General features: G+C 47.9%; 1 protein-coding gene across 1 annotated transcript in view; it reads right to left on the bottom strand.

The window, feature by feature from the left end:
- Positions 1–17051, bottom strand: part of LOC142488230 (maternal DNA replication licensing factor mcm6) — a 196931-nt gene that overhangs the window by 154212 nt on the left and 25668 nt on the right. The window contains exon 4 of the mRNA XM_075588603.1: positions 2297–2546. Coding sequence (XP_075444718.1) covers positions 2297–2546 — 250 coding nt within the window. The remainder of the gene's footprint in view (positions 1–2296; positions 2547–17051) is intronic.

The raw sequence follows: 17051 nt of genomic DNA on the forward strand, positions 1-17051 counted from the left end.
TTATTAACCCCTGTAGACCCCTAGGAGTTTCCCCCAAAGCCATTACAGGTTGCTGTGCTGTAGGGACGGCCTATAGTATAGCGCGTGTCACTTAGTGCTGTAGGGACAGGCCCTATGTTAGGGATCCTGTCACAGTAGAGTAGATGAGATAGGGACACAGCGGACGCAGCGGTTCCTGCTAAGAGGTTCGGATCCAAGTTGGGGTCCTCAGAGACTGTTTCCAGGTTGGGACCGCCCCTGGCGGTCCGCGTGCAAGGAGTCCGGTTGGGGATCAGATGACGTCATCCTACTACTGATCCTTTGTGAAGTTGTTGCTGATCCGAGCACCGGAGTGCTCGGTAGGTAATATATAGTCATAAGTGCACCGATGGGCCCTTAGTGTAATTGTGGCTGCGCAGTCACCCATTCTCTATCTCTGCAAGAGTGCGGGACATTGGGTGGGGTTCTTTGGACACTGAGTGGGATCACCTGGTGTTGGGGAAGCGTCCTGCGGGACGTCGCAGTAAGTGTCTCCTCGGGAGAGGGACACCTGTTCTGATATGTTTGTATGGTATTGTGTTATATGCTGTTCCCAGTAAATGCTATTAGTTAATATATATATATCACTGTGTGTGAGTATTGGTTATTTGTATGTGTCCTGCGAGGAACCACTCCCCCTATGGTGGGAGCCATCGCAGGTGGAGGCGCTGAATTGAGTAAGTGGTTACCCCTAGTATATATTGCCCCAGGTTCCCCGTGGCGGAAGCTCAGCCCTCCTGTGAGCCAACAGGTAACGCACCACACCTATGGTAACACCGTATGTTTCTCCGCACCCGCAGTATAATCTGCGATTGGGGGGGGGGGGGAAACCCGTTACATTAAACTCATCTGAAAAATGAATAAGATAGTCTATGAATTCTTATGATTTAAATTTGTGGGATGGTCTGTGCCACTTTGTGTGTGTGTAGAGGTGCTGTGTGTGTCAGTAGCAATGTTTATCGGTGCAGTAGTGTGTGGTATATTCTTACTGTACTTCTTGAGAAAGTTTGACAAGGAGTGGCGTGTCACAAGTCCACTTCATTTGATTCATTTTTGATGTCCCGACTACAGTGCCATTACACTGAATCCACCTTTCACTTTACATGTGTCCCTTATAGATTAGTATTATTTGAACACATGATGTACTTATTACTGTAGCCAGGTACCCACTGGGCTACTAATGTCCCTTCCTAACATGTAAGCCCTGGTACAAGTGCAGGCAGCTTCATTGAGTGACGGGGGGGTGGAGGGGGGTGGTCAAGGCCTAGATACTGCCCACAATTGGGGCTCAGACAAGGGACCCTCCCCTGGTAACAAAAAGGGGCTGCTGCAGACAAATGTAGTTGTTCTCTGTCTCTCACTGAGTGAGAGGTGTGTTCTCTTGTGCTCTCCCCTTAGGGGGAAGTGTGTGTAATTCTGTGCTGGACTAGGGACCTGGTTTCAACCCTTCCCTCCCGCAGAGGAGTGGAAGCAGCTACCCCATGCGCTACCAGGGAGTGTGGGAGAATGCGATAGACCCTGAGTGTTTTCTACAGGGAACTGCACCTATCTGCAATAGGCCCTGTAGGAATGGAGGCGCTGTATACCATAGGAGAAGAGTTGGGGGATTACCGAAAGCCTGGCCTGTTGATTCCCCAACTAACATTGGCGGAAGCTCCGGGCCTTCTGTATACCTGCAGATGAGCACCACAACACTGTAACAGTGAGATCTCCCGTCGGGTGGGGGAACACCAGTTGCATTAATCTTTGGCTTTCTTATCCAAACCTACAGCTGTAACTCATCAGTATTGCATGGATAAGTTTAAAGATACTCAACTCATAGTTTAAGAAAAAGTAAAATGAGGACAAACTAAAATTATTCTATAATAGTTTTTAGTGTTAGAGGCAGGTAGCTTAACTCGTTCCACTTTAATTCACACCAAGTCCTTCCTTTCTTCTACAAGCTTTGGGGCATAAAAAGCAACATAAAAAGGGGGGACTGAAATAAGTGCCAATTACTCAGGGAAAGGTAAATTGAGATGATTTTAGCAGAAGGGAACATATCTGCTCCTGAAGGCTGCTGGGTCCAAAGAGGAAGAGGAACTACCCTCACATACAGGAAATGGGGCAGAGAGAGACCAACAGTCAGAAAACTGTTAGGCAACAGGCTGAGCAGTCAACAAAAAAATTACAATGTTGCAACAGACTAGTCTGGGGAGTGCTGGCAGCCTAAGAGCAGAGAAGACACTAAAAGTCATCCTTCAATATCATCAAAATGTATCTAAAATGGAAGACATACCTTCTGAAAATCAACAAAACGAGACTTGTTGGTATCCAGCGTGAATCTGCGACGGTTGGCACAGACAGGATTCTTGCAAATAGTTGGCTGTGTGTATTTGAACTGCTGTTCTACATCTTTCACTACAGACTGGCAGTCCATGCAAAGAAATGTCCCACTGACCAGTTCTGGATGAACAGGATGAGTTCTTACCACCTGCCCACTAATTCTCATTAAGGTACCAATCTTTGAAGAACTGAGCTCTCGTATCCTATAGAAATCAAAAAGAAAATTTACATACAAGAGAAAATGATAATCCTCTTGAACATTCACAATGTAAAAAATGTGAGCAATAAAGTCAGAAAATAACATCATTCAGTCAACTGCTGTACATAGGTCTGTTAGGCATAAGTCTGGCTGCAACTTTGCATATTAACAGCAGGTGGCAGGAGTAGTTTGTATGTTTCAACTTTTATTATACCGGCTTTTCATTTCAGGAAATATAAATGCTTTTTTTTTTTTTATTAGAAAAACAAAACAAAAAAACACAGTGGGCCTTATGCAGAGAGGAACGTTATTTAATGTGAAAACGGCAAGAAAATAGCCACAGAATTGGAGCAAGTTATGGTCGTATGCAGAAAGCTGCGTTACCTAATTTTTCTGATGAGATTCAAAATTGCCAAGTTTTCCTGGCTAGATTGAACTCACTATAATATAGAGCAGAATGGCGAGTTGCAGTGCATCTATGCTACCTGCATACCACCCTATTTTAACATGGCGAATTTACCAATCTCTCCACGTGTTTGGAAATTTTTAAAGTAAAGAAACCTGCTGTGGAGAATTTTATGAATCTCTCCATGTTCTCTGCAGGAGAAGCTTCTCTGGGAAGTATTTTCTCCAAAATATGGTGCTATTTCCCTTCTCTATCCTCTCTGCATAAGCCCCAGTATCTGATCTCATTGTGATGTTCAATATTCTGTATGTGCATAAAGGATTCAAAAACTTTAAATATTGCATATATTTACAAAACCATTTTTTTCTTGTCATTAATTTTTGGATTGCATAAGCAGCTAGGTGGCAACGGTCATTACAAACGTTAAAAAAAAAAATTACTTGTTATATTGTATAAGATGTAAATTAGACTGATGTCACCAAGTAAAAATGTATTCACTGAGTAACTGTACATTTAAAGATTTGAGTAATTAATTTGAATACATACATTAAAATTATCATAGTATCTGTGCAGTCAATAAAACAATGCAATAATGATTTTTACATGACATTACAACTGCAATGCAAAAAAATGGCACTTTCTTCCCGTGCATCCGAAACTGGTCAGAAAATGCATTCACCAAAAGAGATTTTAACAGTACATAAACATAATTGGTTATATTAATAAGAACATTACCAAAATTTATTTTGCTTTCATCATGCCATTTTGTTTTAAAGGATTAATAGAGCCATGTCATAGTTGTATTACACAAGATAATAAAAAATGCAAAAATGCACACCAGGGATTAGTGGAAGGTAATTTATTAAAAATACACAAAAACTGAGGGGATCCAACCCCACCTCAGAACAGCTGTGCAGCTGAACGGCTAAGTACTACCAAGGAGACACCTAATGGTGACTAAACCCTAAGCTGCACAGTATACAAATACAGTAAAATTTATATAAAAAACATGAAAGAAAAAAAGAAACATGAAAACAACCTATCAACAGATTTATATAAAAACCGCCATAGGGTTGGGCACGGGCAAGGGGAAACGGACACTCACACTGAGACAGTCAGCAGACTCGCGGTGGCTGCACAGGATCCGGATCTCGGCACCGCGGAGATGGATAAAACCGCTGCTGTCTCCTGCAGGCTCCGTCTCAGCTTACCAGCATACACGCGCAGGATGACCTGTCGTGACCTCTACGCGTTTCGTACCAAGTACTTCGTCAGGAGGTCACGTACAGCGTCATCCGCGCGTATATATAGGCGGCAACTGATTGAAGAAACCAGCCCCCTCAGAGAAACTCCCTTACTTTACCTAATTGCTATGCTGATTGAAACACCTTGAAATAAGGTTACTAGGTTACACAACAAACATTAAAACTCACAAATAAAATTAATGTTTCCTAAATTATATGATACATATCCAATGTTTTTGTACAGGTCTACTAGATCCACACTACCAAATATGTGTTGCTTTCCATTGTAATAGTAAGACAAAACTGCATTTACAGTAGGTGAACACTAAAGTGGATATCACTATAGCACTGAAATAAAGTGTAACTATGCGTAGCATCACTAAAACAAATTGCCTTTATATGGAGAGTATGGAGAATAGGAAGGAGATATACAAAAGTCTCCATTTATGAAAAAAGCCTACATTCAGCCTATATTAGTAATAATCCCAGAAGAACAGGGCATTATTGGCCAGTAATGCCCTGTTCTTCTGGGATTATTACTATTATAGGCTGAACGTAGGCTTTTTTCATAAATAATAGACACTTTTGTATAGTTCTATAGATTTTTTTATTAAAATAAAATGGTAAATACATTAAACCACCTCTATATACACTTACACCACAGCTATCTATATCCACACACCCCTCTCTGTGTACACACAAACTGCTGCGCTACACAGACACACAAACTCTGCTACTGCTGCTACACACACACACAAACACCTCTACACACAAACTGCTGCTACACACCACACACACACACACAAACACTGCTACTGACACACACACTAGACAGAAACTGCAGACAGCCACTTACTTTGCAGTCCCTCCCCCCCCCTCCCTCTCTTACTCAAATGAATCTGCTCAGTCAGCTCTGTTCACGGAGGGAAGGGGAGGAGTCAACCCTTGGCTGATACTTCTTCACCAATCCCCTGCCCTGTCAGAGCTGTTCCTGCCTTCTGACCAATCCCCTGTCCTCTCTCAGCTGTTCTGAAAGCTGATTGGCTAGAAATAAACACATTGGAAATCAACACATTGGAAATCAACACATTGCAAGCTGCAAAAATTCTGGGCATTACAGATTGGATAATGCCCAGAATTTTAACCAACCAGAGAGCAGGGATTTCAATAATGCCCGGAATATTACTGCTTTAACCTATAATGTAGGTAAAACTTTAAAATATATAAATGGTCAAAAAAAAAAAAAGCACAAGGAAAGAATACTGATGCACACTGATGGATCAAATCCCTCCCTTGCCCGCCAAGCAATCATTCACTGAACTTGCCCCGGTGCCAGACACAGTAAGACTTGCTACATCTGTGTTTTTCTAAATATGGTATCAAGTCAAGAAACAAATACAATAGGTTGTGATGTTTTACAGTAGATAAGAAAATGTGAAGACTAGGTGGGCCAAATGATCATTATCTGCCAAATTCTATGTTTAAATAAAAATTATTTTGTAGAATGTCTATTTTCAGCATATAAATTAACTTTGGTGGAGCTCATTTGTAATTCTAATTTTGTAAACCCAACGTGACAATTCTACATTACATACTGTAGACATTTAAAATTATACTGTAACAATACAATGAGAGATTGTAAAATGTATTCAACTTACCGTTCATTTTCTTTTCCTGGAACCATATGGCGTTGGACACCGTAGTGTTAACTATCCTTAGTTTGAGTAGAAAAGGAAATTGAATAATGCAGATAGTACCATAAAAAAGGTCCCTCATACTACCTGCAGTTATTATTTTGTTTCTCCCTTGCAGAAAAATATACTAGAGCATGCATGTGGGAGAGTGTGTGCCATTCAACCTCTTGGTACACCATGAAAGGCAATGACACCGCTGCATTCTGAGATGAGTCTGCGGTCTGCCAAGTCGCACAGGCATCCGAACACTCATCGCACTGTCAGAGTTAAAGGAAAAGGGAGGCCAAGAACCCCCTGGATTAACTGCACTACTGCAGCTGCAGTCCAGTGAGTCCTCTTAAAAAAAATAACACTTGTCCTAGCTATAGGACAGAAAAAAACTGAATACTTGCAGGTAGAAGTGGCCTTTAATGGCAGTACCTGCAGAATTAAATTGTCTGACCTACTCAAGCAAAGGCTGGAGTAAACCCTATGGAACACACTGCTATGAGGGAACAGGAAATAATTTGTAAAATATTTCCCAAATTGAAATGTAATTCATTATTTTAAAAAGAACTTCAGCATGAAAAAGTACCAGTGTATAGTGTTTTGAGTGATCGTTCTTATTCTCCAAAATCTGAACCACCCAGAGTGCATCTCCAAGACTGTCCCGGAACTACTGTAGTAATCAGGGCCGCTTTATACATTAGACTGACTAGGCAGTGTGCCTATGAACCTTTCAGGGCCTACAATATTTCACTTGAAAAAAATACCAAAACACAAAACAAAAAAACAAAACAAAAAAAATCACAAAAAATAAGAGGAAACAGCAAATTTTAATTTAAAATGCCTTCGAAGTATCGATACCTTTAAATATCGAAACAAAAGTATCGATGCCAAATATCGCTAGTATCAAAAGAAACAAGCAAACAATGAAATTAGCATAAAAATGAGTAAAAATATCTAGAAATAAAAGTGCCTAGGGCCTACAAAGGTCTTAAAACGGCCCTGCTAGTAATGTTTCGGATCAGAAGCACTAGTTCTAAGCTTTGTGTCTGTTCTAAAATGAAAACTAAAATCAATGTTGCCACTGGTTTTGAAAAACATTAAAATATTTTAGAACCAAAAGACAAGTGTAAATGCCCCCTTAGTATAGTCTTAAACATTGAAAATGTTTCCATTATATATTTGTAACCCTGGTCCCCCTTGGGCTCCCTTAGCCCTTACCTCTGCTGCGGGCGAGAGCGAGGCGGCTGCAGGGAAGTGCGAGGGGCGCGATACTGCCCGAGTGTTGCGGTGGTGCGTGACAGGCGAGCGCATCGCCGGAGGCTCCAGCGGCTCCCTTTGCAGGCCGCCACCATGTTAGGATTGGCCGCGCATGCACAATGTGAGTTAGCGCACGCGCAGTGTCAGAGTGCGGCGGCCAATAGAGAAGGCTGTAAGCGGGGACTACATGTCTCATGAGCCTATGGGAAGGTACCACGTGGGGTGTAACAGTCAATAGGGCTGCAGTTTTCCCTGGAGCAGGGAATGGATACATTTTGCGTGCTCAGCCCACGCTAGTCAGTCGGTGCTGTGACAGGTTAAGGGGAGGTTGTATGTGCAGGGAGTCTATGGCCCCTGCACTAGGCCAGACATTCCCCTAGGCCCCGACTCCCTTGGGAAGATTGTGGCTGCTATAGGGACAGGCCCTTAGGTAGGGACACTGCCCCATTAGTAGTTTATGCCAAGGACTCAGCTGCAACGTTCCGCAGCACTGGAGAGCGGTGATCTGGGACCAGATCACCCTCAAAGCCTAGAGACTATCTTCATGTGGGACACTCCAGCGGGATACCACCCCACCCGGAGACGGACTCATCGCGGATGACATCGCTGGATCGGCGGATCCCATCTGTCGTCCAATCAGTGCGCCCGGGTGTGAACACACCCGGCAGGTACCTTCACCACAAGTGCACCAGCACACAGTACAGTGGCAGCGCTGACCACATAGAGGGTGGAGTTATATCCTTGTGAACACTAGGGTGGTTGAGTGCCTGAGGGCCTCATAAGGTACTGTGGACGAGTGTGGGACGTTAGTGGGTGGTTAAGGCCGTGTGCATGCATGCATGTATATATATATATGTATATATACACACACACACACACACACACCACACAGTTAATGGTCCCGTGGGGTCCGACGGCGGAGCACTGCTGCTGTAGAAAATGGGGGCTGCACACCAGTTCCAGTTAAAAACGGCTTTATTTGGTGGTCATCTGGAGTACAATTGAACACTCTGACGCGTTTCAGGACTGTTGTCCCTTTGCTCTCCTACAGCTGAGCCCTGAGGATTGGGATTATATCCCACATACACACCACACAGTTAAGGTGGTTAAAAAAGTGACAAAAACCCTCCACAGCAAAGCATATAACAAATGGAAATATTACTGTATGCTCATTATACAGTCTGTCTGTGGGTGGGTTTGCTGGCTATGCATCTTAACCCTGGCTGTGCTCAAAGCTGTGACCATGCAGCAAGCTTACGCCTATAGGGAACCATGTTTATGGTTTTGCAGCAAAAGGTGTCACCGTGTGCGCATTTGCATGTCATTTCCCAGAATCCCTTGCTGCAGTGGAAGTGCTGTGTGATAATGGTGAAAGGCAGGGTTGCAGACCTGTCTAAGACATGCAAATGAGCATACAGTTATATATATATATTACACACACACAAAGTTATTTTATGTTACCCAGCGTTATTGTGTGAATACATATGTGTACATACATATGGGTCCTGTAACAGGCAAATCCACATTGTAGGATCCGTTACAGGTGGAGGCACTGACGAACCTTGTTTACGGATACACCCCAGGCTCCCTGCAGCAAAGCTCAGACCTCCTGTGAGCCACAGGTATTGCACCACACATGCTGTAGTCACATCACCTCGCAGAGGGTGGGGGATACATGTGTTACATATTTAACATTTTATTTAAAATAATTTCAATTGCACCACAGCCACAGAACAAGAACAGATCAACAAGAGTAGTTTAAAGAACTAATGCTTAGTCTCGAAGTTACAGGGAAAGAATGATCTTTACTCCAATGTGGTAGGTCCACACCATTTGTTGTTGTGATCGGTTCACTAGCAACCACACCAGCCTTCATTTACATAAACAGAAGTAGAATGGGCTCCACTTCAGTTTTAATTAGGCTTATTTGGACACCTCCCTAAAAAAAAGGAAGCCTTTTAACATTGTCAATAGTGACATACAGAATCAGCCAGTAAGGCAGTGAAAAGGTTAGAATACAATGACTGCTAGATCGATATTAGCAGTAGCAAGAATATGAAGATGAGGAAAAGTACAGTAGAGTAACATAATTACAGCAAGATGGATGCAGATTAAGAGTGTGGTCGTAAAATTAATTAGGCCATGTTTTTCTATCCTATCCAGACATTTTAGTGTTATAATTTCAGATTTTATTTTTTGGTTTTATCTAAGAGCAAGAACATAAAGGAGGGGAGGCACAAATAAAGAGACAACTGTCAAAAGAGTGTTGAAATATCATGAAGTAGAACACCTGTACAGATAAGTGCCAGACAATTTGCTATGGTTATAATTCCATGTAGTGGTAGGCAGTCATATTACTGTTAATTATTGGAGGATGCATTTATAATGCACAATGGCTCTGGCTTAAATTTTTTTCCCAAAAAATAAAGTTTCACCTTTGGTAAAATAATCCATTGTATTGAATATAATTCATACAGTAAGTAGGAGCATACAGTAAATAGGTGCAGAGAAGAAAAAAAATGTGCCCTCCGGCACGTTAACTCCGGTATAGTTCAGGATAGTCCAAATAAATGCAAAAGAAGACAATCAATAAAGGTTATGTAACCCTTCTCCCCCCCCCCTAAGACCCATCTGACATATCTAGGGTGTGTGGGGGCGGATTACATGTACTGGGTGGTGCGTACCTGTGTGGAACAGGAGGGCCTGAGTCTCCCGCGGTGGTGGTGGGGATAACAGGACCAGGCTTCCGGGGTAGTAGCCCCCATTCTCTTCTAGTGGTGGTGCAGAGCCTCCATCCTCTATACCTTCCCAGGGAGGTGGGGTAGGACCCGTATAGAAGAATAACCCCTGGTCCCAGTGTGGGTGCTCCAGAATCACACAACAGTTTTTAGTAAAAGGTAGTGTCTCTCTTTATTGCTCCGAGCCGCGCCCGGCAGTAGTAGCAACAAGCAGCTACAACAACAACAGCAATCTCCACAGCACACACGACCCTCCAATCTGTACAGGCCTTTCCTCCTCTCCTTCCCTCCAAGTGTGCACTCCGACAGGATGGACTGTGGTGGGGCCTCAATACCCCACTACCCACCTCAGAGGGTATCCTCTTGGTGGGGGATGGATTCTCCCCATCACCCGGGTGAGGGGCATTGGTCCACCTGAACTCGGCTCGCTCTCCAAATGTAATAGGCCAGAGTTCTCTCTCTCTTGCTTGCTCCCAGGACGGAGCATGGTCTACTCCTCCAACTCCCAGGACAGAACAGCTCAAGAGCCGGATGAGAACCGCTCATCACTTACAGGAACTGGCTGCTAAATAGGGTCAGCCCCACCTCTCATGATGTCAGCAAGACCTCCCCTCTGTCTCACGCCTATAGCAGAGTCAGAGGCCTGCATCTATCACTCAAGGTAGGGCATGAAGGGGGAAAACCCATGATAACTACTGGCGCCTGGCCTTAACAGGACTTACCACAGTAGGAGGAAGATATGTATAGCCTGTGCTGTTTACAGGGGGCTACAGTTATATACCTACTAAAGTACTTATAATAAAGTACTTGCACTTACAAATTAAATGCAGCTTGTACTGATAATGTTCATCCCTTTTTTTCTTCTCTGCTTACATTTGGAGGGACGTGGAACTCCCTCCTGGACTCTGGCTGCTGGATTTAAGTACACCTATATTGGACTCTTTAATCTTCCTCTATTTACACATTTGTGCTGTATTTACACCTTATTTTTTATTGCTTATTTAATGATTTTAAGATAGTGAGTAGTGCTATGTTTTCTTTTTTTTTTTTTTTTACAGTAAATAGGTTGCACATTTATTAATATACAGATGTAGCCTGGGCTATTGAACAAGCTCATGATTCTGAATATTGTGTTATAATGCATAATATCAGAGATTTTTCCATATGGTTTAATGGCAGTGATAGAATATCCCACCATAATGCTCCAGTGGGTCAATAATGCACACAAAAAAACACTTCACCTATCCTCATTCAATTATTCCACTTTTATAATGACGATAAAAGCATGCTCTACTCCACTTTGAGGCTTCTGTGCAGCCTGTTAACCATAATATCAATAATGGGCTTTTAGGATTTAACCCTAGAGAGAACAAAGACAACAAAACCTAAATTCTGAAGTGCTTTGTTGTTAGATGGCAATTTTAAAAAGGTGTGAGAGTCCTACCGGGGTTTTCTTGTCTGTAAGAGACGCGCAGCAAGGGATAGGCTGAATCAGTCACTCTACCTGCGCCCCTGCAGAAGAGTTCTGTCCTAGACGCTGAGGGAGGACCTAATCCGATTTAGTGCTAACTAATGTGGGGAACAGGAAATTAAATTTCTGGAAGCTGCATGAAGCAGCTTCTGTCAACCAATTACTTTGCAGGCTCCCTTTCACACTTTGGGGGGAAAAAAAAAAACTTCAAACTCCCAGAAAAGAAAGTCCCAGCAAGCTGCTTTAAAAAAGATTTAGCTTTTCTACACCAGTGGGGGAGATTGAAGAACAGGTATTGCGTTGCTCCATTCCCTTTTTCCACTCCTTCCTCAAGTTCCTTTTATAAACATGATTAACTATATTTTTTCAATAAAGTTTTGCATAAAGAAAAAAAAAGAAAAGCAAACCAAGTAATGTCGGATCAGTAACCGCAGCACTGCATAACAGCAAATATAGTAGTGTCAGAAGAAGAGAGTGTTGGAAGCAGCAAAACCAAATACAAATAGAAAGAGGATTCGTTTGCTGGAGGGGAAAAGTAGTAAGCGATTGTGTACTGTAACACCATCATTAAAAATTATTGCTGACTTCCGGTATGGCGCCAGGGCTGTGAGGACGCACTGAGAAGCTCCGCTGGTCCGACGGGTATAGCCGCAGTAACCGCGCACCAATAGCCGACAAACCACCTCCAAAATTTAAAGGGACAAGCTCCCCAACAAGCGGAGTTAATTGTATGGAGAAATACCTCTCCAAAACTAAACAGATGGCCCCAAATAAGCAGCAGCAGCGCCAGGACAAGGGAGAGAAAAGGAAAAAGACCCCTAAAATGGCCGACAGCCACGAGGCACCTGACAAGGACCGGAGAAGCAGGCAACCAGATACACACAAGGTCAGAGCATGAGAATATTGCTAAGGCTGTAGCTAGGGAGATTCGCCCAAATTGGGAGCAAAAAAGTTGACAAAGTAAAAAATTCCATATACGAGCTGAAAAACGAACTGATAGCAAACACCTCAAAAGTAGAGGAGGCTGAAGCTAGAATCAGCAATGTGGAAGACGAAATGTCTGAAACACACCAAGCAGTAGAAGAATTGAGAAAAAAAAACTGCATATTGGAGGAATAAGTAGATGACCTTGAAAATAGTTCTAGACAAAATAATATCAGACTTATAGGAGTGCCTGAATCAGTAAAACAATACCAACTGATAGAGTTCTGCGAAAAATGGATCCCAGAGCACCTTTGGCTCTCCGCAGACCATGCAAAAAAGATCGAAAGCACACAGAATGGGTGCTGCAAGGCAAGATCAAGATTCTAAACCTAGACCGATAATAGCAAAGATCCTCAATTTTAATAAGGATTATCAAAGCCTTCAAAGAATTGGATCAATTGACATATGAGACCAAGCGAATTATGATTTTCCAGGACTATTCAGCAACGGTCTCACAATAGAGGAGGGAATTCAGCAGGGTTTGTATCACCCTATTCAAACAAAAACGGAAATTTGCGCTGATATATCCGGCAACCCTAAGAATATATACCGATTCAGGAGTAAAGACCTTCACCAGGCGAAAAAGTATGTGGCGAGGATGACAGCAGCCAGGGGCTCAGAGGAGGATCGAAACACCGCAAGAGATGATGATCGCTGAAGGAGATGTATGCAGAGCCCAGATGCCCATTTTGTCCGAAAGTGACTGAATTAATACAGATGACCCTTTATTGCTTAAAAAATAACTAAAATAAATAAAATACTTGTGGGTGTGTGCATGGATATATGTAGGTTTGTGTGTGGGCAAGAAAGAGAGGGGAGGGAAAGAAAGAGGGGAGGGAAAGAAAAAGAGGGGAGGGAAAGAAAAAGAGGGAGGGGGAGAAAGGGAAAGGGGATAAAAGAGAGGGAGGGGGGGTAAAAGAGAGGGAGGGGGGGTAAAAGAGAGGGAGGGGGGGAAAGAGAGGGAGGGGGGGAAAGAGAGGGAGGGGGGGAAAGAGAGGGGGGAAAGAGAGGGAGGGGGGGAAAGAGAGGGGGGAGGGGAAGAGGGAGGGGGGGGGAAAGAGGGAGGGGGGGGAAAGAGGGAGGGGGAAAGAGGGAGGGGGAAAGAGGGAGGGGGGAAAGAGAGAGGAGGGAAAGAGAGAGGGGGAGGGGGGAAGGAGGGGAGGGGCAGAAAGAGAGGGAGGGGCAGAAAGAGAGGGAAGGGGGGTGGAAGAGAGGGAAGGGGGGGGAAGAGAGGGAAGGGGGGGAAGAGAGGGAAGGGGGGGGGGAAGAGAGGGAAGGGGGGGGGAAGAGAGGGAAGGGGGGGGGAAGAGAGGGAAGGGGGGTGCAAGAGAGGGAAGGGGGGTGCAAGAGAGGGAAGGGGGGAAGAGAGGGAAGGGGGGGAAGAGAGGGAAGGGGGGGAAGAGAGGGAAGGGGGGGAAGAGAGGGAGGGGGGAGAAGAGAGGGAGGGGGGGGGAAGAGAGGGAGGGGGGGGAAGAGAGGGAGGGGGGGAAGAGAGAGGGAGGGGGGGAAGAGAGAGGGAGGGGGGGAAGAGAGAGGGAGGGGGGGGAAAGAGAGGGAGGGGGGGAAAAGAGAGGGAGGGGGGGAAAAGAGAGGGAGGGGGGGAAAAGAGAGGGAGGGGGGGAAAAGAGAAGGAGGGGGGGAAAAGAGAGGGAGGGGGGGAAAAGAGAGGGAGGGGGGGAAAAGAGAGGGAGGGGGGGAAAAGAGAGGGAGGGGGGGAAAAGAGAGGGAGGGGGGAAAAGAGAGGGAGGGGGGGAAAAGAGAGGGAGGGGGGGAAAGAGAGGGAGGGGGGGAAAAGAGAGGGAGGGGGGGAAAAGAGAGGGAGGGGGGAAAAGAGAGGGAGGGGGGGAAAAGAGAGGGAGGGGGGGAAAAGAGAGGGAGGGGGGAAAAGAGAGGGCGGGGGGAAAAGAGAGGGCGGGGGGAAAAGAGAGGGCGGGGGGAAAAGAGAGGGCGGGGGGAAAAGAGAGGGCGGGGGGAAAAGAGAGGGCGGGGGGAAAAGAGAGGGCGGGGGGAAAGAGAGGGCGGGGGGGAAAGAGAGGGCGGGGGGGAAAGAGAGGGCGGGGGGGAAAGAGAGGGCGGGGGGGGAAAGAGAGGGCGGGGGGGAAAGAGAGGGCGGGGGGAAAAGAGAGGGCGGGGGGAAAAGAGAGGGAGGGGGGAAAAGAGAGGAAGGGGGAGAGGGGAAAGGAGGGGAGGGGGAAAGGAGGGGAGGGGGAAGGAGGGGAGGGGGAAAGAGAGGGAGGGGAGGGGGAGAGGGAGAGAGGAGGGAGGGAAAGAGAGGGAGGGGGAGGGAGAGAGGAGGGGGGGAAAGAAAGGGAGGGGGGAAAGAGAGGGAGGGGGGGGAAAGAGAGGGAGGGGGGGGGAAGAGAGAGGGAGGGGGGAAGAGAGAGGGAGGGGGGAAGAGAGAGGGAGGGGGGGAAGAGAGAGGGAGGGGGGAAAGAGAGAGGGAGGGGGGAAAGAGAGAGGGAGGGGGGAAAGAGAGAGGGAGGGGGGAAAGAGAGAGGGAGGGGGGGTAAAGAGAGAGGGAGGGGGGGAGTAGAGAGAGAGGGAGGGGGGAAAGAGAGAGGGAGGGGAGAAAGAGAGAGGGAGGGGGAAAGAGAGAGGGAGGGGGAAATGAGAGGGAGGGGGGGGAAAGAGAGGGAGGGGGGAAAACAGAGGGAGGGGGGAAAACAGAGGGAGGGGGGGGAAACAGAGGGAGGGGGAAAAAACAGAGGGAGGGGGGAAAAGAGAGGGAGGGGGGGAAAAGAGAGGGAGGGGGGAAAAGAGAGGGAGGGGGGTAAAAGAGGGGGGAAAGAGAGGGAGGGGGGGAAAGAGAGGGAGGGGGGGAAAGAGAGGGGGAGGGCAAGAAAAAGAGGGGAGGGAAAGAAAAAGAGGGAGGGGGAGAAAGGAAAGGGATAAAGGAGGGAGGGGGGGTAAAAGAGAGGGAGGGGGGGTAAAGAGAGGGAGGGGGGGAGGGGGGGGGGGAAGGGGGGGAGGGGGGGGGGGAAAGAGAGGGAGGGGGGAAAGAGAGGGGGGAAAGAGAGGGAGGGGGGAAAGAGAGGGGGGAGGGAAAAGGGAGGGGGGGGGAAAGAGGGAGGGGGGGGGGAAAGAGGGAGGGGGGGGGGGAAGAGGGAGGGGGGGGGAAAGAGGGAGGGGGGGGGAAAGAGGGAGGGGGGGGAAGAGGGAGGGGGGAAAGAGGGAGGGGGAAAGAGGGAGGGGGGAAAGAGAGAGGGGGAGGGAAAGAGAGAGGGGGAGGGGGGAAGGAGGGGAGGGGCAGAGAAAGAGGGAGGGGCAGAAAGAGAGGGAGGGGCAGAAAGAGAGGGAAGGGGGGTGGAAGAGAGGGAAGGGGGGGGAAGAGAGGGAAGGGGGGGGAAGAGAGGGAAGGGGGGTGGAAGAGAGGGAAGGGGGGTGCAAGAGAGGGAAGGGGGGTGCAAGAGAGGGAAGGGGGGTGCAAGAGAGGGAAGGGGGGTGCAAGAGAGGGAAGGGGGGTGCAAGAGAGGGAAGGGGGGTGCAAGAGAGGGAAGGGGGGGAAGAGAGGGAAGGGGGGGAAGAGAGGGAAGGGGGGAAGAGAGGGAGGAGGGGGAGAAGAGAGGGAGGGGGGAGAACAGAGGGAGGGGGGAGAAGAGAGGGAGGGGGGGGAAAGAGAGGGAGGGGGGGGGAGAGAGGGAGGGGGGGGAAAGAGAGGGAGGGGGGGAAGAGAGAGGGAGGGGGGGGAAGAGAGAGGGAGGGGGGGGAAGAGAGAGGGAGGGGGGGAAAAGAGAGGGAGGGGGGGAAAAGAGAGGGAGGGGGGGAAAAGAGAGGGAGGGGGGGAAAAGAGAGGGAGGGGGGGAAAAGAAAGGGAGGGGGGGAAAAGAGAGGGAGGGGGGGAAAAGAGAGGGAGGGGGGAAAAAGAGAGGGAGGGGGAAAAAAGAGAGGGAGGGGGGAAAAGAGAGGGAGGGGGGAAAAGAGAGGGAGGGGGGAAAAGAGAGGGAGGGGGGAAAAGAGAGGGAGGGGGGAAAAGAGAGGGAGGGGGGAAAAGAGAGGGCGGGGGGAAAAGAGAGGGCGGGGGGAAAAGAGAGGGCGGGGGGGAAAGAGAGGGCGGGGGGAAAGAGAGGGCGGGGGGAAAGAGAGGGCGGGGGGAAAGAGAGGGCGGGGGGGAAAGAGAGGGCGGGGGGGAAAGAGAGGGCGGGGGGGAAAGAGAGGGCGGGGGGGAAAGAGAGGGCAGGGGGAAAAGAGAGGGCGGGGGAAAAGAGAGGGAGGGGGGAAAGAGAGGGAGGGGGGAAAGAGAGGGAGGGGAAAAGAGAGGAAGGGGGAGAGGGGAAAGGAGGGGAGGGGGAAGGAGGGGAGGGGGAAAGAGAGGGAGGGGAGGGGAGGGGAGAGAGGAGGGAGGGAAAGAGAGGGAGGGGGAGGGGAGAGAGGAGGGGGGGAAAGAGAGGGAGGGGGGAAAGAGAGGGAGGGGGGGGGAAGAGAGAGGGAGGGGGGAAGAAAGAGGGAGGGGGGAAAGAGAGAGGGAGGGGGGAAAGAGAGAGGGAGGGGGGAAAGAGAGAGGGAGGGGGGAAAGAGAGAGGGAGGGGGGGTAAAGAGAGAGGGAGGGGGGGAGTAGAGAGAGAGGGAGGGGGGAAAGGGAGAGGGAGGGGAGAAAGAGAGAGGGAGGGGGGAAAGAGAGAGGGAGGGGGGAAATGAGAGGGAGGGGGGGGAAAGAGAGGGAGGGGGGAAAACAGAGGGAGGGGGGGGAAACAGAGGGAGGGGGAAAAAACAGAGGGAGGGGGGAAAAG

Source organism: Ascaphus truei, chromosome 2, assembly GCF_040206685.1.
Source record: "Ascaphus truei isolate aAscTru1 chromosome 2, aAscTru1.hap1, whole genome shotgun sequence".
NCBI lineage: Eukaryota > Metazoa > Chordata > Amphibia > Anura > Ascaphidae > Ascaphus > Ascaphus truei.